Here is a 23,658-nt window from a genome sequence, read left to right on the forward strand (position 1 = left end):
CCGGAAGGCCAATGTCCATGAGGGTGTATCTGAACGTTTTAGGAAAGAGAGTCTTATTCCTAATACAACCTGCAAAGCCCATGCAATTTGGTCTCCCTCTGCCTGACAGCCTCACCTCTTATCATGATCAGCATACAAAAGTATTTTCCTCCAAGAATACTTCAGGCTTCTTTAGAAAATTCTATTTCTCTTTAAGGTGCTCTTCCTCCCTTTTCCATTAAAAACAAAGGGACAAACAAACAAAACAAACAAACGAACAAACAAAAACCTCCTGCACATTCTTCAAAACCCAGTTTGCATAATCCTTCCTCCCCAAGCCTTCAGGCCCTAGCCAGCTGCCTACCCCCAACCTATGCTTTCAAAGTTCTAAGCCATATCTCTAGTATAACAATCACTTCGTTTATGTTGCAATTATTTGTTTATTCATCTTTCGCAAGTGAAAAGTTTCCATACCCTCCATGTTTGCAGCCATGCAATTTCTCTTCTCATCAGTACATAACGTTCTTTGGGGGGGGCCGGGTGTGTCTTCTGGATGGAGTCCACATTCCTTTCCACACAGTGTACGTCTTTCTCCCATCCGGGCTTGTTTATCTTCCCAGCTCTCTCCCTGAACCCAGACTTTGCCCTCTACTTCCCAGTCTTAACTGAATTCAGTCATTTTCTCTGTTTACCCTCTCCCTGACTCTTCATTGAGCAAAAAGTCCCTCATTGGTCAAGCCTCAGCGTCTCTGCCTGAAGTGGGGACCCAGCGTCCGGTAGGTTCCAAGGGTCCCTATCTCCCCTCCCCCCCCCCCCCCCGAGCTCCTGTCATCTCATAACCGAACTGTTTACTAATGTAACCCTTCCTGGACTCTGAATTCTAGGGATCAGAGACTCTTCCTGAATGCACAGCACAGCACAGGGCTGGAATGACAGGTGTTCTCCCCGGAAGAAGAGTTGGCCACGTACGTGTCTTCCTTCGGGCCTTCTGTGCTCTCAGCCTCAGGAGGTCTGGGGCTGGCGCTGGGCAGCTGAAGCGTGACTTCTTCCCTGGGTATCCCGACCGCAACCCACAACTGTCACGTAATCCGGGGTGTCTCCTCTTTGCAGCCTGAAGGAGGCACCTGGCTAACACACAGGTGACCCTGTGAGCTGGGTGTTCTCCCCGATCCATCCTCCCTGGGAGGAAGAGGAGGCGGCGGTGGCACTGGGGACGGGCTTGGGGGCACGCAGAGACCCTTCTCGGGAATGACTAAAAGGGCACGGAGGTGTCCATCGACAGTCCCCTGAGAACACTGTTAGCAAAGGTTAGTGTTTCGGAGCCCAGTTCACTCTTGGACACTGAAAAGTGAAGACCTTCTACCCTAAAAGGCTCGAAGCAGATTCCGATCCACGGTGAACGGAATGTCAAATTACTCCATAAACTGTAAAGTCCTGCAAAATACCAAGTACTACGATCATTACTGTTGTGGTGCAATTCAGATCTAAGACCCACGGGGCCAACTGAGACGAATTGTGAGCCTTTATTAGCCGGCCGGCGACTGACTCTCAACCGCGCAGGGTTGGAGGAGATCAGAGGGGATAGCTTAAAAAGCCTAAAACCACGTCAAGCAAGCAAGCAGGTTTACAGAAGCAGAGGTTGGCCATTAGCAGATCTTTGCACAGAGTATCTCCCAAAACTACCCTGGTTAAACATTAAACAAGCAAACAGATTAGAGAAGTAGAAGTTGCCCATTTGAAAATTTTCCACCCTTAACAATTACCATTTCTATTATTTTAACTCCAGATGCTCACTGACACCCAAATTTGCATGCATTATACTGATTCTGGAGTATCACAAAAGCCCACCGTGTGTGTGTGTGTGTGTGTGTGTGTGTGTGTGTGTGTGTGTGTGTTGGGCAAAGACCCAAAGGACCCAAAGAGGCAACTTTTAAGTTTTTAAATGAGCATTTTATTTCCTTAAGTGTGCTCTGACAGCAGCCTTGCGTGGAGGGTGGGCTCAGAGCCGCCTCGAGTGGCCTGGCCGTTTGAGGCAGAGGGAGTCAGGTGCGAGTTTGTACACACGTCACTGCAACACCATGCTTGGGAAAGAAACCCACTGAGCGTGATGACAATGTGTGTTTATGGAAGGGGCCGGTTTCACCGGCTCGGGCTATCCGGGGGGAAATGCAGGTCGGTTTTGATTACTCACTTTATTTTAGAAAAGGCCAAAGGGAGCTGGCTCCTCGGGTTCCCTTCCGTCCCCAGTCTTGTCCTGGACCTGGGGGGCACCTCTCTTTTCCAGAGAGTGACCAATTCAGATCTGGGAGGGGGCCTGCTGGCTGCCTCCTTAAGCCACGAATTAAGAGACCAGCTTTGCGAAATAAGCAAACGACCTCAAACCTTCGCTTGCCTAGGAAAATCCACTGTCCACCTCAGTGCCCTTTTGGATGGAGCTGTTAAAGATGCAGAAGCCCAGCAGCAAGGACCCCAGTGAAGGCGGACGGGACTCCGTAACTGCTGGGGACCGTACCAGAAAGAGCTGAGCTCCATCCCGTTTGCCCAGGTGACTGGGATCTTTCAAGGGCGAATCCTGGAGCAGGGAGGGGGACAGGGCAGGGGACGGGTTGGTGGGTGTGAACGGGGTTAGGCCGGCTGCGGTTCTAGCTGGCAGTTACTGAAGGGGGATTCTGCCCTCCCACAGAGAACGGGGGACAAGCCCCCATTCTTCTTGATGACCTTTCAAAGGAATGGCTTCGGGGCCTTGAGAAAGGGCGTTTCTGAGCTGTCAGCCATAAGTATGCATCTCAAAGGGACAAAGGAAGACTGCCATTGTAAGCTCTTCCTGAAGGTGCTCTGAGAGAGGCCCCTCCACCCGAGTAGCCCTAGCCCGGGGACAGTGAAACCCCCTGGGAGGAGGTTGGCCTCAGGCGGCATTTGACGGAGGCCGGGTGGGCTGGGGGCTGGTGTCTCCCTCCGGGGACCTGGCCTCAGGCTGCGAGGAGGAGCTGGGCTCACCGCGCAGGAGTTCCCACGGGGAGGGCTCTGGACCCGAAAATGCCGCGGTGCTCAGAGCCACCTGCCAGGGAAAGGGGTTCCTAAACCTTTAAAACTCTCGCGGCACCCCCGCAGCCTCTGTCACTGTTCGCTGCGCCGGGGGGTTGGGCCAGCGCTGGCTCCTCCTGCCGCCCGGGCCTTCGGCGGGGGCGCCCGTGTCCCTGTGTCACCAGCCAACGCAGCGCCGGCCATGGGCGCCGCGGCCTCGTCGGCGCGAGCCGCGCTCGGCCTCCCCGCGCTGCGCCCAGGCCTGGGCGCGCAGCCCCGGCCCGCCTGGCTCGCGGCGGCCGCGCTGGGCCTGGTGGCGCTGGGGACGCTCGTGTGGCTCCGCGCGCGGCCCCGGCGGCGCCGGCGGCTGCAGCAGGTGGGCACCGTGCAGCAGCTGTACATCTACCCTGTCAAGTCCTGCAAGGCGGTGGCGGTGAGCGAGGCCGAGTGCACCGCCCTGGGGCTGTGCCGCGGCCACCTGCGGGACAGGTACGCCGCGGGGCCGGGGCGCGGGCGGTGGGGGGCCTGCTGGGCTGGGGCACAGTACTGGAGGTGGGGCTTGTCCCCGGGCAGAAGCGCAGAGGTTTGCGACCTGGGTTTCCTGGGCTAGCGCCTCTGCCTGTGATCCTTTTCCCGGGGAAGGCCAAGTTCATGTCCGGTTCAGGGCTGGAAAGGTGGGTAGGGGCGAGAGGTTCCTCCTCTGTCTGTGAAAGGCCCGGGCTGCCCAGCTTAGCGCCAAGGCCCCTGTTTGCTCTCAGCTTCCTTGGCAGCAGCGGGCAAACTGCAGTGAAGCCAAAACCAAGCCTAGTTCAAGGGCCCGGCTTTGGCCTTGCTGGGCCTTGTTCCTGACGGTCCCCAGTTCCTGGCAAGGGGCCTGGGAGACCCAAGAGGTCCCCACCTGACCCTCTTTAATGAGTACTAAGTAGTGTGAGGTCTTCCGTGGAGGACAAGGGGTGTCAGCAGGGGCAGCCGGCTGCCCCGAGTGCACCCCAGGACATATGTACCCACTCTATTCCGAAAACCGCTATCCTCGTCAGGAAATGTGGGCCCCCACGGCACAAAAAAAAACTTCAGCTTGTTCTAGAGCAGTGCTGCGTGTACGGACCACGTAACTCGCGAGGGACTGCCTGCCCCCCTGCACCCCTCGCCTAACCCCAGACCTGCGGGGTCAGGGTCACCGAGAGGTATATCGGCTCGTGCGCGGTGTCAACAGCTCCCAGGTGACCCCCGACTCTCCGAGTGACAGGTTTATTTGGGCCCATCAAGAAGAACAGGTGTAGCGTTCATTCCAGCGTGCAGGGCTGAACCGGGTTTCTGCTCGCCGGCTGCTTGCTTGCGGGCGCGACTTCGGCCAGGCGGTGCTGGGCCCCCTCCGGCCTCCGGGGGAGGCGAGTTCTGACTTGAAGGATGGAGGTTGTTGCAGAGAGCGATTTCCAGGTCCTACCTGTGTCCCCTCGGGTTGCCTCGACGACCCGCTCTCCCACTTGTTACGACTTTGCTGCGACTGTCGCTTCCACAGGAAGAGCGTATCTGTCCTTTGTTTTTCCACTTCTGCGGGCGTCCTGCATCGACTCTCCCTGGTTTTGGACAAGGAACGCTCGGGACGGGCGGTGTGGTGTGGGGCCGGGGGCGGGGTGGAGGGGAAGGCTACAGAAAGGACATTGATTTGGTGCTTAAAACGTAGTGAACCCTGAGTCAGTGCTGTCACACAGATGAGCTTCTTCAGCTACCTCGTGGCCCGGATTATCATCTCCTCTCGGCTGATAAGGAAACGGTTCTAGAAAGGGTACGCAGAGGAAGTCCTCAGTGGGTTCGGTGACTTTAAGCCAGAGGAAACCTCTTCTACCATAGGCTGCTAGATGTAAACAAGAGCTCCATTCGTACAGCATCTCATCCACATCATAACAGAATAACACGGACCAAAACATGGTTGGCTAGTCACAGACACACTGCAGCTCCCCCAGGATCGCAAAAGCGTTACGGGCCGAGGGGAATTGAACTCAGATCTCTGTGGGGGCAGCTCTCGAGTTCCATCTGTGAAGTGCAAGGATCGCGGACCAGGATCAGGAGACCTGGCAAGGTCATTAACTGACCTCCTTGAGCCTCATTTTTTTCATTCGTGAATAAAGAGAGAGAGAGAGATCGAACTTGATGATCTCTAAGACCCTCTCTAATCTAGATTTTATTTTATTAAAAGGTAAATGAAACCTGAAAACACACTGGAAAGATAAAAATTCTGCTAAATGGTGGCTGTTGTTCCATCAACCTGAGACTCCAGCCATAAAGCTACAGTCTGGAAGGCAGGAAAAGGCCTTTTTATTTAATTCTGTTTTGAATCCATGTCGCTGGAACTGCCCCAGACGCCAGGGACTTCCTCTGTAAGTGCTCTGTGTTTCGCCTTCCCAGAGACACTTAGCTGCGTGACCGTCCGGCTTCAGCACCCCGACCTTTGCGCGTTGAAATTCCACCCAGCAAAGTGCTGGCTCAGAGGCCATGGCTGCCCTTGACCTTGCAGAGTCCAGTTCTCTCCGGCAGCCTCGGTGATTGATAAACCTGTCCGGACCGTTCCTGACGTCACCCCCTTATCACTCCCACACAGATGGTTGTCGCCTCTCGGAGAAACGAGTCCCCTGAGTTTACGGTCCTGGGTGCCGTTTCTCCTGGATTCTTCCCGCCTTCACTCTGCCCTCTGCGCTGTCAGCCCCGGTCATTCCTGAGTCCCAGGCCAACTCGGGACTTTAGCGATGGGACTGTCCACCCGTCTCGGGCTCCGCTTCTCCGCCCCGCTGGCTGGTCGGATGGGACACTGTTGTTCTTTTGCAGAAACTGAGCCAGGGCTCCGCCCCCCCCACCTCCCCCACCCCCCCGCACTCACGTTTTATGTGTGAAGCAAAGGTGTCGATTTCAGGTTGGCAGACTAGGTTGGCATCGCGCTCGGTCACGAAAAAAAATCTGCGTTCCAGGCTTATCCTTTCTTTTTGATCTGGCAGACAGAGTTAATTACTCATTCTCTGGGCATCACGTGTACCAGAGGTGAAAAGTATCCCTACCCCACTGGCAGGGTAATGAGGCTGGTGGGGGGGGGGGGCAGCTTACAGAACCGCACAGGTGAGCAGGCCGGAGAGCCCTGGGAACCCAAGGCACCTGGAGAGAAAAGAGGTGGCCTCCTCGGAGGGGTGGGGACTGCCACGGCCCAGCATCCCGGTCCTCAGGAAGGGGGGAGCCGAGAAAACCCCTAAAACACGGCCACACCCCCAGCCCCCTGCCATGCGGGCTAGCGGGGAAGGGACAGCGTAGGCAGCATGCGGGACAGGTACCCCGCTTGGCAGGCTCCCCAGGTGAGACCCGCCCCCTCGCCCGCCCGTGAGTCAGATGCCCTGTCAGGTGGCCTCAGACACGCCCGTCTGGCCCAGACGCGAGGCCTGGCCCCACCCGCTTTGGAGGTGTCTTCCTCGGGTGCTGGGAAAGCAGCCCTTATCCTGCTCGGGTCTGCGAAGCCCCGACTTTCCGTGGCTGCTCACTCCTCGAGGCCCACAGCTCGCCGCCCCCTGCTCTCGCCTGCCCGTCCTCTGCTCCGTCTAAAACAGCGCTACTGAAGCTCATTTTCCCTGAGGGCAGTGCACTTTTCTTTTATTTTTTAAGGAGTCAAATCATTCGTGTGGTTTAACCCCAAATACATTCTCTGCTGTAATAAAAGCATGGCCAGCCTCAGCCCCATTGTCTCCATGGACGTGACATGCAGAGTGCTTGACCACTGAGCCCAGAATCCTCAGCTAACAGGTGACTTTCGTGACCCCTGCTTCTCTGAGAAGGGACATGTGTGCACGAAGAGGAAAGGCTGTGTGGGGGACCCTGACACAGGCGCCCACAGCCAGTCAGACGAAATAGGGGCCAACGTGCCTCCTCCTCGAATCACAAACATCACATGACCTTTGTCCAGGCTCTCAGGCCACTTGGACCAGAGGTTCTGGCCCCATCTGGTTCCAACAGGAAGATCAGGAAGACAACTCAACTTGGGGTTCAGAGGCACATTCGACAGGCCCAGGGAAGTTTCTGGTCAAAGCAGAGGCCCCAGAGACACAACGTAGTTACCCAAGCAGGAAGGGAGGGCCCCTCGACCGGCCTCATTTTCTGGATCTTTGGAATTGGGTATTTGCATACATTGGTCAGAAGCTCTCTCTCCCAGGTCTGTTTCTGCCAAAGAAGCTCCCTTTGGGGGGCGCCCACTTTTGAACCCAAAGAATTTGGCCAGATCTGGATAACTGTCTAGGAAAATATATATATATATATAGTTGCTTCTTGAGTCGGGGCGGGGACAGGATTTTGAAGAATTAGAAAGTTGGGGAGAGGGAAGTTACTGGGAGGATGGAAGAGCTGCTCCCAGGACCCGAGTGCACCCTTGTCCGTCTCTCGGCAGGTTTTGGATGGTGACTAAGAAGGACGGACACATGGTCACAGCCCGGCAGGAGCCTCGCCTGGTCCTGGTCTCCGTCACCTGTGAAGACGACTCCCTGATCTTCAGGGCTCCCGGCGTGGACCAGCTGATTTTGCCAAGCAAGATGCCTTCCTCGCACACGGTCCACGACTGCAGGTACCTGGCTTCGGGGCCCAGGGACCTATGGGCGGGTTTCCCTTGGGCTCCTCCCTGCGTTCTGTCTGCACAGCCGGTGATGAGGCTGATCAAGGAGACGTGTCCGGGATGTCGAGTCCGGGTTGGGCTGGAGCCAGGGGTCGGCTGTGAGCTGTGATGTAAGGGCGCGTGGGATTTGTTTTCTCGGGTGTGGTAAGCCAGGCACAAAGACATGTTTTGTACTCACAGGAGGCCCATGCCACACAGGGCCTCCCCGGAAGCTGCAGGGTTGGCCGGGAGGCAGAAGGAATGGGGGAAAGGCAGGCAGGAGCCTTCGCTGTGATCCCACAGGGGAGAGCGGGCGAGGCCGGGTAAACCCGCTGAGGATCTGCTATTTAAACAGCTTCAGTGGGTGCCGGGGCACGGAGCCCATCCCCACCGTCTGGCGCCTGGTCCTGCTGGGTGATGAGGGCGGGAGGTCGTGGCCAGGGCTGTGCACAACAGTGTAGGTGGCCTACTTTGGTTGGCATGCATATGAGAGGTGCTTTACTGTCTCTAGCAGGTGACTAGCCCTGCGAAGGGACAGTTTCTTTAGAATCGGCAAGGCCCCGAGATGTCAAAGCATCAAAAAATACAGAAAGTCAAACAGCATGAGTAACACGGACGGAGAGGGGGTACAAAGAACCAGTCGATAGGGTTTTTTTTTTTTTTTCCAAGTTGAATGGGCTTCTGCTCAGAGGTGCCAGCCCACTGGCCACCGGCCGGGCAGACAAGGAAGTCAGTGGGGATGCTGCCTGCTGCGTCTCGGGGCTGGGCGGTGAGGATGCTGGTGCTTTTCAGGGTGCCCTGCGAGGTGGACGGAGACAGAGGCGCCAGAGGCAAGCCCCAGACGGCTGCCTTCCAGCCCGTGGGGCCCCTGCAGGGCCGGCCAGTTTGGTGGCTCGGCCCAGCCTTGTCCTACGCTACCGGGAAGTCCTAGAGGCCCTGACCCTTGCCGTGGGGTGCTCCGGACCCCTTTGCAACCACCTGAGCATTCCAGCATGTGGAAATGTAGTTGCCCCACGGCCTCCAGATTCAGGGGGACATGCAGGTTGTTCTCTGTTTCACGAGCAGAATGCCTGAGCTGAGCCATCACTCAAAGTCCTGAAACTTCAAAACCCTGAAGCGGCAGCGATGCATTAAGCACAACGTTTCCATTGATTATCCCACAAGGCGGGCACCCGTTAATTCCACTTCGCACGTGAGGGGCCAGGACTCAGGTCGTCCTCACGTGAGGCAGAGCTGGGATTCGAGCCCGCCTGCCTCCCCGGCGTTGGCTCCCCACGCCTGTGCGTGGGGAGGGGGCAGGCCCTCTCACACACTCCAGCTCTGCGCAAAGAAATCCACTGGGGAGAAAGAAAACCGTAGCCGCCTCGTTTGATTGGAGGCCACCGTCGGCCCACGAGTACGTGTTCGGCGGACAGGTGTCGAGTGACTGACGTGAAAGTCGCCTGGCACACTCTGCCAGCGACCCCGAAAGAGTTCTCCCTGCATGTTCTTTCCTCGCCTCACTAAACAGGCAGAACTCTGGGGAGACACCGACCCCCCTGTAGAAGGGTTAATCCGATCCCCCCAAAAAACACAACCCGTTCTCATATAATTTTGTTCGACGCATCCGTTGTGTTTCTGGATGACATGGAAGCAGAGAGCCCTGGGAGCTGTGGATGACCACGGGGCGGGGAGGGGCCAGTCAGGACACCGCCCGCCCCAGCCGCTCTCACTGTAGGGACTGGTCCAGCCTCCGCTTATTTACAAGCCATTTTTAATGGATCGGTTGTCACGAGAACTGCTAAAACCAGCAGGAACGACACAAAGTAGATGGAAAGTGACAAACAGTGACGATCGCAGCCGGCTCGCCAGAGCTTAGAACACACTTAAATTCAAACTCGACAACCTCGAGTTGGGAAGAAAAAAGTAAAGGAGACCCTTTACCACAACCACGTGAACTGAGGCGCGCCCGTTGAATTTTATAAGAAAGTGCCAGCTTGTTCCCTGAAATCGTTGCGCCACTTTGCATGTGTTCGGGGCGCGAGGGCCCGTCGTCTCGTACGCGTGTCACTAGGTGGCGTTTCCAGTCCTGTAACTCGGCCCCGAGAAGGAAGGACATTGTGACATTTGCAACAACACGGACCTCGAAGGCACTGGCTCAGTGACACGTGTCAGACAGAGAAAGACAAGTGCTGCGTGATCTCACTGATGAGTGGAATAATGACAATAAAAAAAAAAAAAAAACCCAAAACCAAACGCAGGGGAGGAGATCACGTGTGTGCCTCGTAGACAGCAGAGGGGAGCCGTGAGCTGGCGTGAGGCCGTGCCGGACGAGGCGCAGACGAGGGGCGTGTCACCCGCCCCGGTGGCCGCGGCTCACGCGGCCGTGTTGGGGTTTTCCGGAAAGTCGTCATGGGAGTCGGTGCTAAGAATGTTCGTCATAAAGGAAAAAACACGTTTTTTCTTTTCTTTGCTTTGTGTGTGTGTGTGTGTGTGTGAGTGTGTGTGTGTCTTCATGAGATGAGGATGTTAACTAAACTAATTGTGAGGTCATTCCACAACATAGGTAGGTCACGTCGTTAGGGCACATGGTGCCGTATGTCAATTACATCTCAACAGAGCTAGAAAAAAAAATTTTTTTTTAATATGGACCGTGAAAGAAGACCTTAACCGTGTATTTTAAAGCGGATGAGAGTGGAAATCAGACTGTCATGGTATTAAGATTCCATCGCTCAGTCTGCAAAGCATAACTTTATTTTATTTTAATAAAATGTTTATATACTTATAATATAGACAATATGTATAATGCTTTATAATATAATTTCATTTTAAATATTAACATTTACAATTCAATGGACGTGATAGCCTTCACAAAAAATTAAACTCGTAAAACAGTTTCCACATCAGCTTATGAGGGGTACACATACCCTTAAAAAAATTCCTTTAGGGGCACACAAGCAAAAAAAAATGAAAACCTTGAAGACCATTGTGTTATCTAATGGAACCGCATGGGGCAGGTGCTATAGTATGATCTACGATTTACACCTAGAGGCGGTGGTTAGAGGGGGGTGGGTAGCTATGCTTTGCTGAAGGTCACAGGCTAAGGACGAGCAGAGTTCCCATATGAACCCATCCTGCCAGACTCCAGGCTCAGGATTTACCTACCACACCTGCGGCGCATCCTTCATCCCTTCTGAAAGTCCCCTAAATCCTTGCCCCTCGAAGTGCGGTCCATGGACCAGCAGCTGCGGCATCCCGAAGCTTGCTCAGCCTCTGACCCCACCGGAGTCCGCACGTCCACCGGGTCCGGGCGAGCGGCAGGCGTCACCTGCTCCGGCGAGCACGCTCCCGCCGGGCTTCGGCCCCTTCCGCGGAACCTCTGCACAGACACAGGTCCCAGCCGCCCGGCTGACCCGCCGCGAGGCCCTCGCTCGGCACGTGGGCGCAGGGGGCCAAGCCCCATGTTCTCTCGTCCCCCTTCCAGGGTTTTCGGTCTCGACATCCAGGGCAGAGACTGTGGTGATGAAGCAGCCCAGTGGTTCACCGACTTCTTGAAGACGGAGGCTTTCAGGCTGGTTCAGTTTGAAAAGAACATGAAGGCGAGACCCTCGGGAAAGATTCTCCCAGGCATGCGGCACAATTACCAGGTGCGCTCGGAGCGCCGCCCCGCCCTGCTGCCCTCGACCCTGTCCCCTCCGGCTCCCTGCTTTCTTGTCCCCCTGAGAGCTTGCCTCGGGATCCCCGTGGGAACAGCGTAGGCCTGGCCCAGGCGAGTCGCCCAGAGGGCACCACCTGGGCAGGTGTTGGGCACGGAGCGAGAAGCGGATTGGGTGGGGCACCCCCGTGATGCAGGGGGACGCCAGGGGCGACTCCCAGCACGATGGGAGCTAGGGTGGTGAAAGTGAGGGCTCCGTTTGGGGCTAAATCCAGGATTCCTGAAGGTTCGGGCTTTCTCCCGGCGCCGTGTTCGAGGTTGGTGAGGGATGGTTCCTTTAGGAGCTTAACCCTCCCTCCTGAAGAAAACTGCCCTCTGTGTCAGCTGCAGCCCAAAGGCCACAGCCTCCGACTCCCTTGGGGGGGGGTCTCCCCCAAACCCCTGACGACGAGCTCCCTGAGTGCTGGGGTTTCACCTGCCCTCACTACATAGCAGGTGCTTAGTAAACGCACGGTGCGTGAACGGTGGCGGCTGAAAGAAATCTTTACCGTAGTAGAGCTGATTGGCCGCAGACCCTTCCTCTGTCTGATGAGGATGGGGAGAGGGTCACCTGTTGGGCCCTGGAGCGAGGACCTAGAGAGGAAGCGAGGCCTGGAGGGTGAGGCGGGCCCCGAGCCCGGCTGCCGCCCTCAGCGCATCGACAGGGACCCTGCCCTGAGCCCGGGGCCGACGTGGCCACTTTTTAAAGCCCAAGTGTCACTCGCCGTTCCTGGTATCACCCCCCCTTTCCCGCAGGCAGGTGGTTTTACTGTTAAAGCTTCCGTAGCGTTGCGGTCGGTCTCAGGCGCTTCCTGGGGGCAGTGAGGCCTGACGGCGCCTCGTTCTTGGTGCAGGTGGCCTACCCGGACTGCAGCCCGGTCATGATCCTCTCTGAAGCCTCCCTGGCAGATCTGAACACCAGGCTGGCGAAGAAAGTGAAAATGGAGATTTTCAGGCCCAATATCGTGGTGACAGGCTGCGAGGCTTTTGAGGAGGTAAGTGGCTCCGTGGTTTTGTGTGTTACGCTCAGAGATGTTCCGCACGGTGATAGAACTGCTCTCTCCTTTATCTCGTGCCAACTCGGACCCTTTAGGGTTGACAGCAGGGGACACTCCTTCCCCGGGCATCATCTTAAGCTGGGCGAGTCCTTCACTCATGGCTGCTGCCATCACCTCACTGGCCTCAGGGGGGCGCTGCTCACCCTTTAGTGCTCAGGCCCCACAGCAAGCCATAGAGCAGCCGAAACGCAGCGAGTCTGGGAAGAGGCTGGAAAACGCACAGCTCACAGGAGACAAAAGGGGACGAAGATGGCGAGACCAGCCGTCTCTCCTTCCCTGAACCGCCCAGGGGGGCCCTCGAAGATTCGAGGCTGCTGGAAGCCCCAGGCCCCAGAGCGGTGGCCGAGAGGGTATAGGAGACCTGCCTGGGCACGGGGCCCAGGGGACATTGCATACCGTGGCCCTGAGTTCTCTCCCAGAAGACCCACGTGCTCTCTCACGCGGCTGACACCAGGCATTGCCACCCTCTCCAGACACGGCCCTTTGGGACCCCAAAGGGCAACCCCAGTCGGAACCCAGCTGCAGCCCGAGATCACCATCAGCAAAGGGTGTGAGCATTGGGGACGGGCTAAACTTTAGACGACAACAAACACCGTTTATCAGGTGTTTCCCGGGTGCCGGGCGCTGAACTAAGGAATCACGTCACCCAGCTGACTTCCTCTGGTCCGTATGATGCCCTGCGACGTCTGTATTATTCTCTCCTTTTCCCGAGGAGCCCGAAGTTGGGCGGCGGCGCACACCTTGGGAGGCGTGTGCCTGGCGGCTCTGGCCTCTGGACCCGAGACTTGCACCTCTCGGTCGCGGTCAAGGTTCCACTTTAGAGGTCCCGCATGGTTGCCTCTGAGGCGGGGGGCTCTGGAACTTTCTCCGTCCTTTGCTCCCTTGGGCGACCGCGTTTCCTTCTATTTGCTGGTCACCGTTGTCCTTTAGGACGGACCTTCGCCGAGAGCCTACTAGAAATCCTTGCACCTGTTGGCGCTTCACGTTATGCGATGGTTTAAAAAATAGCCCCGTAGATGGAAGTCGTCTGCGTGCGGCTGTTACCTGTCGTGAGTCACCTATATTCTTTAATCCTTCTTTACATCTGTTAAAAGTGACCGACCATCTTTCATGGCCCAGGCACTGTGTGTCCAGGAGTCCTGGGTACAGAAATGCAAAGGCCCTCTGCCCCCCTTACAAATTTCCCAGTACGAGAGCGAATGGCAGCCCAATGTGAGCCATGTTTAATGCCACACTTAGCTAGTGCCAACTCCTCGGCCACGGAAATGCCTACCTCTGCCTGGAGAAGGGAGGCCCGGGGGCGGGGAGGGGTCAGCCCAGGGTACCCCGAAGCCAGGCCATGCGTGCGTGTGTAGCTGTGTGTGTGCTGGGTGTGCTGACAAGGGCCAGTGATAGTCACTCTGGGTAAAGGAGGCCGCCAGTTGGAGACCTGACAGCTGGAGGGGCCGTGACATTAAGGGGTCCCCAGGACCGGGGCATTTCAGAACTGCAGGAGCACCAGGGGTCAAGGAGAAATGGCTGGAGGAGGATGGTCCCTCCTCCGTGCCAGGGAATTTAAATTTCATCTTGTGGATACTGAGGAGCTGGTAACGATTTGGAGCGAGGAAGCGAATCTGCAGCCAGCCAACAGATAACTGCCGGTGCCCGCGATACGCCCGGCGAGACGTCACCGTGGCACCTCCCTGGGCTGAGCGCCAAGACGGAAGGATAAAACGCCGGGCCGTGGCGCTTCTTCCCCGGAGGTGTTTTTGAAAAACCCTGTAGATGAGCAGGACTCTGGGACCTCCAGGACAATGGAGACAGGGCCTGCGACTGTCTCGGCAGCCCCGTCGAGGTCCCCCTGTGCAGACGCCCGCCCCGACTCAGGAGGGGGTGGAGAGGGGGCGGAGAGGCAGGAGGTGGGGCGTCCTCACTGGCTCCTTGACAGAAGGGACTTGGTTTTTCTCCCCAGGAATATGTCCCGATTTGGTGGGGCCTGAAGTTTATGCAATTTGGGGGCCCCTAAGAAAAACAAAGAACAGAAACAAAATTCAGTACAGAGCGTTGGGAAAGTCCAGTGAAGGCCCAAGGCCCGTTAGCTTCTCTGTAAACACATCTGTTTCCCCTGCTCCCTGGTCCTGGGCGTGGGCGCCGGGCTGTTTGTAAGTGTGGCGTCCTCACACGCTCGGTGTGATCAGCGCTCGGCGTCAGCAACGCATGCCACTAAACCCTGGACCCCAGATGAGTCCACGAAGCAAAAATCCTTTCACAAGGATCCTCTAATTGCGCCATTATTTTCTGGGAAACTTTCTTTCTCGTGGTCGTTTTTTTTTTTGTTTGTTTTTTTTTTTATAATTTCTCGGCCTCTTGGCCAAGATTTAAGTAGAGAAACTTTCTTTTAGGGAATAAAAGTTTTCTGGATTTGCTTCCCCTGAAGGGTAAATTGTTTTGATATTAATTTTAGTTTAAGACCTTGAACCTGAGGAAGAAGAAACAACTCTCTCATTCCAGCCTACGGATTTGATTTTTCTTTTTTCTTTCTTTTTTTTTTTTTTTTTTTTTGCTTTTCGGTGACTTTGCCGACAAGGATTTTCCTTCTCCTGTAGCTTGTCAAACTGAACCTAAGGCCGATGTAAGCCCAACGGCGTTCCCTTAGGCAGTTTGAGTGGGTAGAGTCTTTTTTTTTTTAATAAAAAAATGTTGAGTGAGCTTGTGCTCTTGAGTACATCTGTTGCTTTATTCTTGCATTGCAGCAGGCTTACAGAAGTAGTAATACTCCATTTTTTTTTTTTTTGGAATAATTTTTTTAGAAGAATCCTCTGGTTACGCACATTGGAAAAAAAAATCCTTACTATAAAATAATGCTGCTATTGCTGATTTGGTCTCCTTTCAATTAGGAAATGCAATATTTAAGGGCCTGATGTATTAACCAGTCTACATGTCATCATCGCGGAACTATCACCTGTTCAATTAGAGGGACTAATTACGTTAAATATTAATGTAAAATGATAATGCACGTAAATAATAGACCAGCTGACAATAAAAAAAGAAAATAGATAGCAAACCTAAGCATGCTGGAAAAATTCAGGCCGTTATTTATTGCCAAAATGTAGAATCATAAGAGAATGCAATGTGCACCTTTTACCCTTTGTGACCCAAAGTGCTTTGTACTTTTACCATGTAACTCATAATATAAAGCAGATTTTATTTCAAACGCGGTTTCCCTTGGGCCACTGTGGCGTGTTTGGATTCTGGGAATGCAGAGCAATGAAATTTTGAAGTGATAAAATTGACCGGTGCGTCTCATCTCTGCGGTTCACTGCTGTGGGGTCAGCATCGCCTGAACCTTGCTTGCTTCCTGGTGAGCAGGGCTGGATGCTTCTTTTGGAATGCCCTGTTCGTATATTCATCACTCCACATTATGAAAGAACAGTGGAGAAGCTTGCAGAAACCCCTCGGGGTGGCGTCTGGCCCTCGGAAAGTGCTTCTCCAGGAAGTTTCTAGAAAGGCAGTGGATTTTTGAAGCCACACATTTGTGGTTCGAATTCTGCATCCCGGCCCCTCACCACCACGCTCAAGCCTGTATGAATATTGGGTTCTCCAATATTCATCATCACCAGCGTTTTCTGTCCTGGGAGTCGGGATAAGTGAGGATTTTATTTGGGTGCTTGGATAAGAAGGCTCTGTCCTGATATAAAGACAGCAATCTCTGCCTGACTTCAAGGATTTCTGAAGAAGCAATGATAAAAATAACAATATATAAAACAATAACAAAAATAATAATAATTATGGTTCACAGTTATTAAATGCCCGTTATATAGCAGGCAATGTGTCAGACCCATGACACGCATTATCCCGTTTAATGCCCCTGCTTATCTTTCCCAAACCACAGATCACAATCCATTATTGGATTATATCAGTTTAGCGGATCCTGACCAGCATTAAAAAGAAAAAGCAATAGAATAATAGAATAAAAGGTATTAGAGTAAACTCAATGTTGAAAGGTTAAGAATTATTTTGCGAAGCTTTTGTTTAAGTTATATATTGAGGACGTGTGTGAAAGAGCATTAGGAAACAATATAAAATGTATTTTTTTTAAAAAAAGGCTATTTTTAGAACAGTTTTAGGTTTACAATACAATTGAGAGGAAGGCGCAGAGCTTTTCCATACAACCCTTACTGTTATATTCTCCTACCAAGGGACATCTTGGTTGTGTCCAAGGTTTGGTAATTATAAAAATATAAATTGCACGGCAGAAAATGTTTGTTAGCCACTGAGGTGGGCAGTATTTCCCGGATGCGAAAACGGAGACTCGGGGAAGTCGAGTGACTTGCCCAGCGTCACCCACCCAGCTAGCATGTGGCCGGGTGAGGACGTGTGCTCCAGCTGTCTGCCAGAGGTCCCTGGATTTAAGTTGTCTACACAACTCTGTCTCCTTCAACTGCCTGGCAGTGCACTCACTCTGGGGCCAGGGGGGTCAGAGGTCTGTCTCTGGAAGAAGCAGGACAGCCGAGGTCAGTATGCAATGGACCGGGAGAGCGGGGCCAATGGCCAGTGGGGTGTCAGGACCCATGGGCGGGGTGCCCCTGTGCGGAGGCAGAAGTCTTGAATGTGTGAGTCTTTCAACTGGTTCCCTTGGGTGATGTTTCACTCCTCAAAGAACCGTCGGATTTGAACTTGGCTTCCCTTGCAGCTTAGCTTTAGGGAGAGAGTGGGCTTGCCTCGTAAGCTGTGCGTTCCTCACGACATATTGATAAACTGGCCTCTGAGTTCATTAATGATTCTCGTGGCGAACTGCCCACCAGAGACGGTCCGTCCACGCTGTGCTGGCCGCCAGGTGTCCGAGGCCGCGAGTCGAGAGGTGGGGCCTGGACCCCCAGCTGCCTCCTTTGGAAGATGGTTCTCGGCATCTTCATTCATCCTTAGTACCAGCCAAAGAGTGAACTGCCCGCACGTTCTTAATTCAAAAGAGAATGTTCCTTTTCTCCTAGGATACCTGGGATGAACTCCTGATTGGCAACGTGGAAATGAAAAAGGTTTTGGCTTGCCCCAGGTACGGAATCTCACGAGACTCAAACCCCTGGGGTGTGGCTTGCCCACCGGTTCTTAACGGTTACCTGACCCTCGGTTATTGCGTGACAGGTGCATCATGTCCACGGTGGACCCGGATACCGGCATAATAGACAGGAAGGAGCCCCTGGAAACCCTGAAGAGGTAGATCACGTGTCCAATGTGTTTTTAATGCTGTCCCCACCTGGAACTCCCTGTGGGTGGGAACAATGTCTGAGCACCTTTCACCCTGCCTTCTGGTCAGTTTATGTCCGTCCAACAATGTTAAGAGAGTGTTGCTTCCTCTGTTTTTTTCCTTAACAGATCTTCTAGTCCTTTTGACAATTTTTTAATTATATAATAGTAAGTGTTGAAGTTTTTGTATCTCATATTGATTTTTAATAACGTTATGTGCATTTTTCCAAATTAAGACCTTAAATATTTTGATTGCGACTCAGATTTCTTTATTAGAATCGATATCAAGGAATATGAGAATAATCGAAGTTGTATAATGAAATGTTAGAAAAATAACAGAAGGTAATGAGTTATCGACGTTTGTTTACCCAGAAGCTTCCTTTATGCCAGGGTGTTTTCATTTGTTTTGTTTTGTTATTTAAAGAATTCTGGTTGACTTTAGTTCTCAACAAAGAATGTGTTTTTAAACTTAACATTTTTTTTTTGAAGATATATTCTATTTTCTTTCCCTTTCCTCTGTTTTGTCGTTGGTTTCTAATGAGTTTAGGTTAGAGTCAAGAAATTATTTCTGGAAGACTTCAGATTTACAATTCCGTTTGTTTTTTTTTTTTAAGGTGTAGTGAAGTTAATTTGTTTTCTTTAGATAGGCCTTTAAAAAAATTAACTTCCCCAGGGGTCCTGTCCGCCTGCCGACTGCATCTTTGTCTTAAGTTCTGTTCATAAAAGAAACCTCAGTTTTGGGCTCCTGAACTTGGAGGGGTAGAAAGCTCAGTGTTGAAATGCAGTAAGCAAGATTTCAGCGTCTACGTTTCAAGATTGCATGAGCATTTGTTCCCGACGAGTGGTGAAATTGGAGGTACACAGCCAAACAAACTATTTTAAGTAACAGAGAAAAGTTTTTTTTTTTCTTCTTCTTCTTCTTTCTTTTTGGCCTCAACTGAAGCCATGGAAAAATTGTTTAGACTCTCAGGATACTTCTAGAAAAACCAAGATAATTCGCAGTTTGACCGATTTCCCACTCACTTCTCTGTCAACATTTCAGAAAAGGCTGGCCGTTCATTTGCAAATAACCTAGGGAGGAAAACGTGGGATTATTTCGAAAGCCTTTAGGTGACTGTTCCCTTGTACGCCTGACAATGGATTTTTTGCTTCTTTCAGCTACCGCCTGTGCGATCCTTCAGAGAAGCACTTATACAAGTCGTCCCCACTTTTTGGGAACTATTTTTTGGTGGAAAAGGTGGGAAGCTTGAGAGTTGGCGACCCCGTGTATCGCATGGTACAGTGACGGCCCCCCGGGGTGACGTGGTAAGAACCAGCGCCTCAGGGTCACCGCCCCGTTTTCTCACGCGGAGACGTTCTCACATTTTGCGGCTCTGACCTTTGGGAAAATGAGCAGCTGGAAAACGCCCTTTGTTTTTAATCCCCTCTTTTTCTATGCTCTCCCACCAGCCTTCTCCCCCACACTCCCCCGTTCAGTTATAAAACCCCGATGCGGGATTTCCCGCAGAAAGACAGATAGATAGGTGCGCCCAGCTCGTTAAGGAGTTGTAATCAGGAATCGGGACATGAAGGCGAGCGATCCTCAAGAGTTCTGCACTTATTTACTCATTTTTTTCCTGTCTCTGATAGAAAAATGAAGGGGAAGTGTTTAAATTATTCAGAATCAACCTGGGGAGGAACGTTAACTGCTTTATAGCAAATGAATTTTTAAAATAAGATTTCAAGTTTGAAAAACAGTGTGTCACGGTGCCTGGATTCGGAATCAGAAGGAAGAACATAATGCCCCCACATCGATTTCATCGGGCCAAATAAAACCCCGAGTCCTGGAGAATAAGCTTGACCCCTAAATTATAGGAATCAGAAAGGCAGTGGGAACACTTCGAATTGAAGTTTATAAGTAACTCTTCTCATAAAATCTATAGCTCAGTTTTTAAAGTCACATGTCCAAAATTTCTCGACTGTCTTTCTCTCTAATTCTGGCCTGTCTCAGCTTCTCACCTGGCCCCCTGCAGGACCACACAGCAGAGTGGTCCAGACCAGCTCTACCTCGCATTAGAAAGACCTGGGGTTCATAATCCCGGCAGCAACATACCCTAACTCAGCTGAGTTACTTAACTCAATACTTTAAGCCCCCATACCCTTATTGGCATCCCCAAAACAATCGATAAAAGTTATTTCGAAGGTTAATTCATATCATGTTGCAACATTGCCACAGAAATGTATAAAGAACTCAATAACTATTAGCTATTATTTTTATTGGCATCATTGTAACTACTACTGCATGTGGGGCACAGTTTTAGATGCCACAGTGAACAGAAAGATGAGACAGGCTTTGCCCTGGAGGTGGGCAAAAAGGAACGGACCTTCCACTGGCAACCTGTTACATACGATCAGGTGTTTGCATAACTATAACCATATTTCACCACTTCTAAGATACCTACTTTGTCCACTTTTTAACACCTCTGAAATCAGAAATCTTCTTCTTAGAATATTCAGGATGCCATTTTAAAAAATCTTAGCGATGCTTCAAATAATGATGCATCTTAAGATGGGCCGAAATCCAGGGAAAATCGTAAAATTCCTGCTGTTGCTAAATGCCCCACCTGGGGAGAAGGGAGCCAAGCCTGAGCCATGTGAAGCTGATCCTGTGTCCCCAGTGGTCAGGCCGCGATTGACTGGCCCCAGGTCAGTGCCTGAGCCCAGGTCTTTCATACGTCGTCTGCATTTGATGGAGTCTAGTAACCTCTGAGGTACCTTAACAAGTAGGGGTCCTTCCCAGCTGGATCTCAGACCCACTCAGTCCCATCCTGTTTTGCAATGGATGGAGGCAGCAAACACATGGGATCCCTCAGATTTCCGGTGATCTCATTAAAGAGCCTCAGATAGCATGCTATCCTTTGTCATCCTTTCAGGGTCTCTGTGAGATAGGTGTGGTAATCAGCATTTTCAGGGACGAGAAACAAAGGCTCGGAGAGGTCAACTGACCTGGGGCCAAGGAGCGGATAAGATGTAGAGCGAAGGGGCCTCTTTCTTCGTGCAACTTATGCTGGTCATTTTTATGTGTGAAGAGATGAGAGCTCGGGAAGAGACATGTGCTTCCTGGCTTCAGAGAAGGAGCAAATTCTTTCTGGGCGGGGTGATGGAGGATTGCTCGAGGATGGCCGGGGAACCTCAACTTGCCGAGGAAGGCAAATCAAGAGAGGGCTCCAGGGGTCTAATATGATGGAAGCTCCTAGAAGAGCTAGTCTACTGTAGGGAACTAAGAGGGCAGTAGGGCAGAGAGGAGGGGAGATGAGGGTGGGGAGAAGGTTCTTGAAAGTTAGTTCGCAGGTGAAGGTAGCTGCACTTTTGGAAGATTCTCCTGAGAGCCGTGCGTGAGGTGAGACTCCAGGCAGACACGTGACTTAGCAGGTGCAAGCTGTGGGCGTGGAGTGCCCAGGGCCTCAGTGTGGCATAGATGCCGTTTGCCATTTGTCCCCGAACTCCCTTTGAGCTTCGTTACAGACTTGGCTGCACCAGCCCTGGGCGCTCCTGCCTCTCTGATCTGAGGATGCGTCTCCTGCACAAGTGCCAGCCCCTCAGGGTCCCAGCTGGGGGACTTGGTAGAAAGTCTTTCCTGCTGCCTGCCCTCTGGAAGCACCCAGAGGTGTCCTCTCTGGTGACTCATTTCTGTTGGGCTTTAGAAAGAAGAGATGTTACTCACTCACTTTAAGTGTGAGCGTACTAACGTTTCTGCATTCTGGAAAAGTCCGCAACAGGTTGACTGAAGTCTTTAAAAAATATCAAGTCATACTTTAACCAGGGTTACTTGAGTTGTTTACTTATCTCTTTAAAATTTCATTATGTACAAGTTCATCTGTTCCATTATAAATGCACGACATATTCATCATGGCAAATTTAGAAAATAAGAGAAAAGTAGAAGAAAGAAATCACCCACTGTCAGTGTTCATGAATTTTATTCTGGATGGCTATTTGTGTGTGTCCTGTAGCTATGAGCTGTATGATATGTAATATACATGTATTATTTGTATATAATATATCATATGTTGTATAATATATGAAATAGTATCTATCATAAACACTTTCATAATGCCTTCAAATGTTATGATGGCTTTGTAACATCACATTATATAAATATATGACACCTTTTAAACATCATTTTATAGCATTTGACACTTGGACTATATCCAGTTTTGTTAAAAATGATATTGTAATGTATTACTTTGTAGGCAGAGGATTTTAAAAGTAAAACATGGTTTTCTACAAGTTAGATTCATAAAGTGGGATTATTGACTCATGAGGGAAAAGCCTAGTTTTTTTTAGCATTTTGCTTCCAAAAGGGGGTCTTCCCATTTACGCGCCCCCATGGCATGGGAGAACCATCCCCTGCTCCAAACTGGTGTCAGAACTGCTGGGTGACTCCCTTTTAAGGCTGTTTTTTTTTTTCATTAAGGTAATTTGGTGTGGGATGTGGTTGTACTAGAACCTGTTTTGTGGGCAGTTGAATTATTTATGACCGGTAGGAGAAATAAGCAAATAATCAGAGACTCTTATTGTTGATTCAGGTTTCAGCAATCAAGAGGCATTGATCAAGATTTTAACGACTGCCACACCAACACCTTAAAGAATCATCACCCAGCCTCTGAGCATCGTCACCCAGGAAATGAATCTGCTTTGACTTTTTGGAGTTACATATGCTCCAAGTTAATGCAAGGGAAGTAATAGAGGTGATTTGGGAATAAGAAGGTATATAGACTTTAGCTAATGAAGAGTTTTTAAATAAATAAAATTGTAAAATTATTTCGAATGTCAGTGTAACTATTTTACTTCTCCAATCTCTGACATCAATATTGATGAGTAACGAAAGTTGAAAGACATCCGCTAAAAAGCTACCAAATTGTTTTCTAAATGTTTATATTTTATTACTTATCGTTCCATGTTTTAGAAAAAATGGGAATAGGTTTTCTGAGATGCCTTTATATGCAAACACACTCACAAAATCCTGTGAGTGGTTTTTACATGACTACTGAGTCCCAGCGACTTTTTGCTCAAGTGTTTTTGACGTGGAATCAGGTTGTACTTGAGTATGGAAATGATTGTAAAGATCTCGGTTACACCCCTGTTAAGCCATATAAAAGTAACTGTATGTAGCTGTGGGCGCGCCAGCTGGAATTCCAAGTACGATAAAAGAATGAGATTTAAAAGAGCATGGAATCTGAGAATCGATGTAGGAAGAGAGAAGTCTGTGCGTATATTTTTTTAGATGCGAGTAATTATTTTTGCAACAAAGAGAAGTGAACTATTTTGATATGACTAAACAATAATTCTCATCGAAGTAATACATGAACGAACTAACCAATTTATACTTTTGTGGTTACTTTAATATCAATAAATGTGGCTCTCCATTGTACTTTTTTTTTGTACTTATGAGTCTTTTTCCAGGGCTTTCTTGGTGTTCTGATAGGACTTTACCTCTGTCATTCATTTTTTTCCTCACTCTGACTGCCTCGCAGACATTACCTCCTGTCCTTGGGGCGAGGAGTGGGGGTCATCAGGAAAGACACAGAAAGGCAGGACGGCCAGCGGTGGGTGAGGAGCGGCCGTCCCTTCTCCACTTTTCTTTGCTGGGTCCTGGGACTGAAATTTACCTCTGTTCTCAGCCCCCTGCAAGGGAAGGGCATTAAATGAGCCAGATCCCTGGTACATTTTGGAGATGACGAAACTGAAAAGTCAGGGTAACTTTAAAGTCAACCATTAACACAGAGAAGCAAAATTTTTTCCTTCTAAATTTCTGAAGAGAAATTAGGGAAAGAGCGAAACAGAAATACACAAAATTGAACGCCCCCGGCCCAACTCTTCTCGGAGCGTGTGGGGCTCCAGTCCTGCGGTCCCCAGGTGTTTTGCGCTGCCCTCTGTCCACGCATGGCACGCATGGCACGCATGGCCGTCCATGAGCATTGCGTCCCGAGGGGGGCGCTCGGTTTACGCAAGCCCAGTCCCGTGTCAGCTCACTTGGGGGGCGGGGGCGGGCTGCAAAGCCCAGGCGGCAGTGGCCCGCGTGCTCCGAGCGCAGCTCCCGGCTT

The 23,658-nt window shown here is 51.4% G+C and overlaps 1 protein-coding gene across 1 annotated transcript; it reads left to right on the forward strand.

The window, feature by feature from the left end:
- The first annotated feature begins 3,190 nt into the window (after window positions 1-3,190).
- Window positions 3,191-22,985, forward strand: MTARC2 (mitochondrial amidoxime reducing component 2). The gene is made up of 8 exons (XM_016165078.2): window positions 3,191-3,492; window positions 7,421-7,594; window positions 11,085-11,247; window positions 12,149-12,289; window positions 17,323-17,384; window positions 17,474-17,545; window positions 18,734-18,880; window positions 22,141-22,985. The coding sequence occupies exons 1-7, from the start codon at window positions 3,206-3,208 to the stop codon at window positions 18,858-18,860; spliced, it is 1,026 nt and encodes a 341-aa protein (XP_016020564.2). The 5' UTR covers window positions 3,191-3,205; the 3' UTR covers window positions 18,861-18,880; window positions 22,141-22,985.
- The last annotated feature ends 673 nt before the right edge of the window (window positions 22,986-23,658 follow it).

Source organism: Rousettus aegyptiacus, unplaced genomic scaffold, assembly GCF_014176215.1.
Source record: "Rousettus aegyptiacus isolate mRouAeg1 unplaced genomic scaffold, mRouAeg1.p scaffold_m13_p_18, whole genome shotgun sequence".
In the NCBI taxonomy this organism is placed as follows: Eukaryota; Metazoa; Chordata; class Mammalia; order Chiroptera; family Pteropodidae; genus Rousettus; species Rousettus aegyptiacus.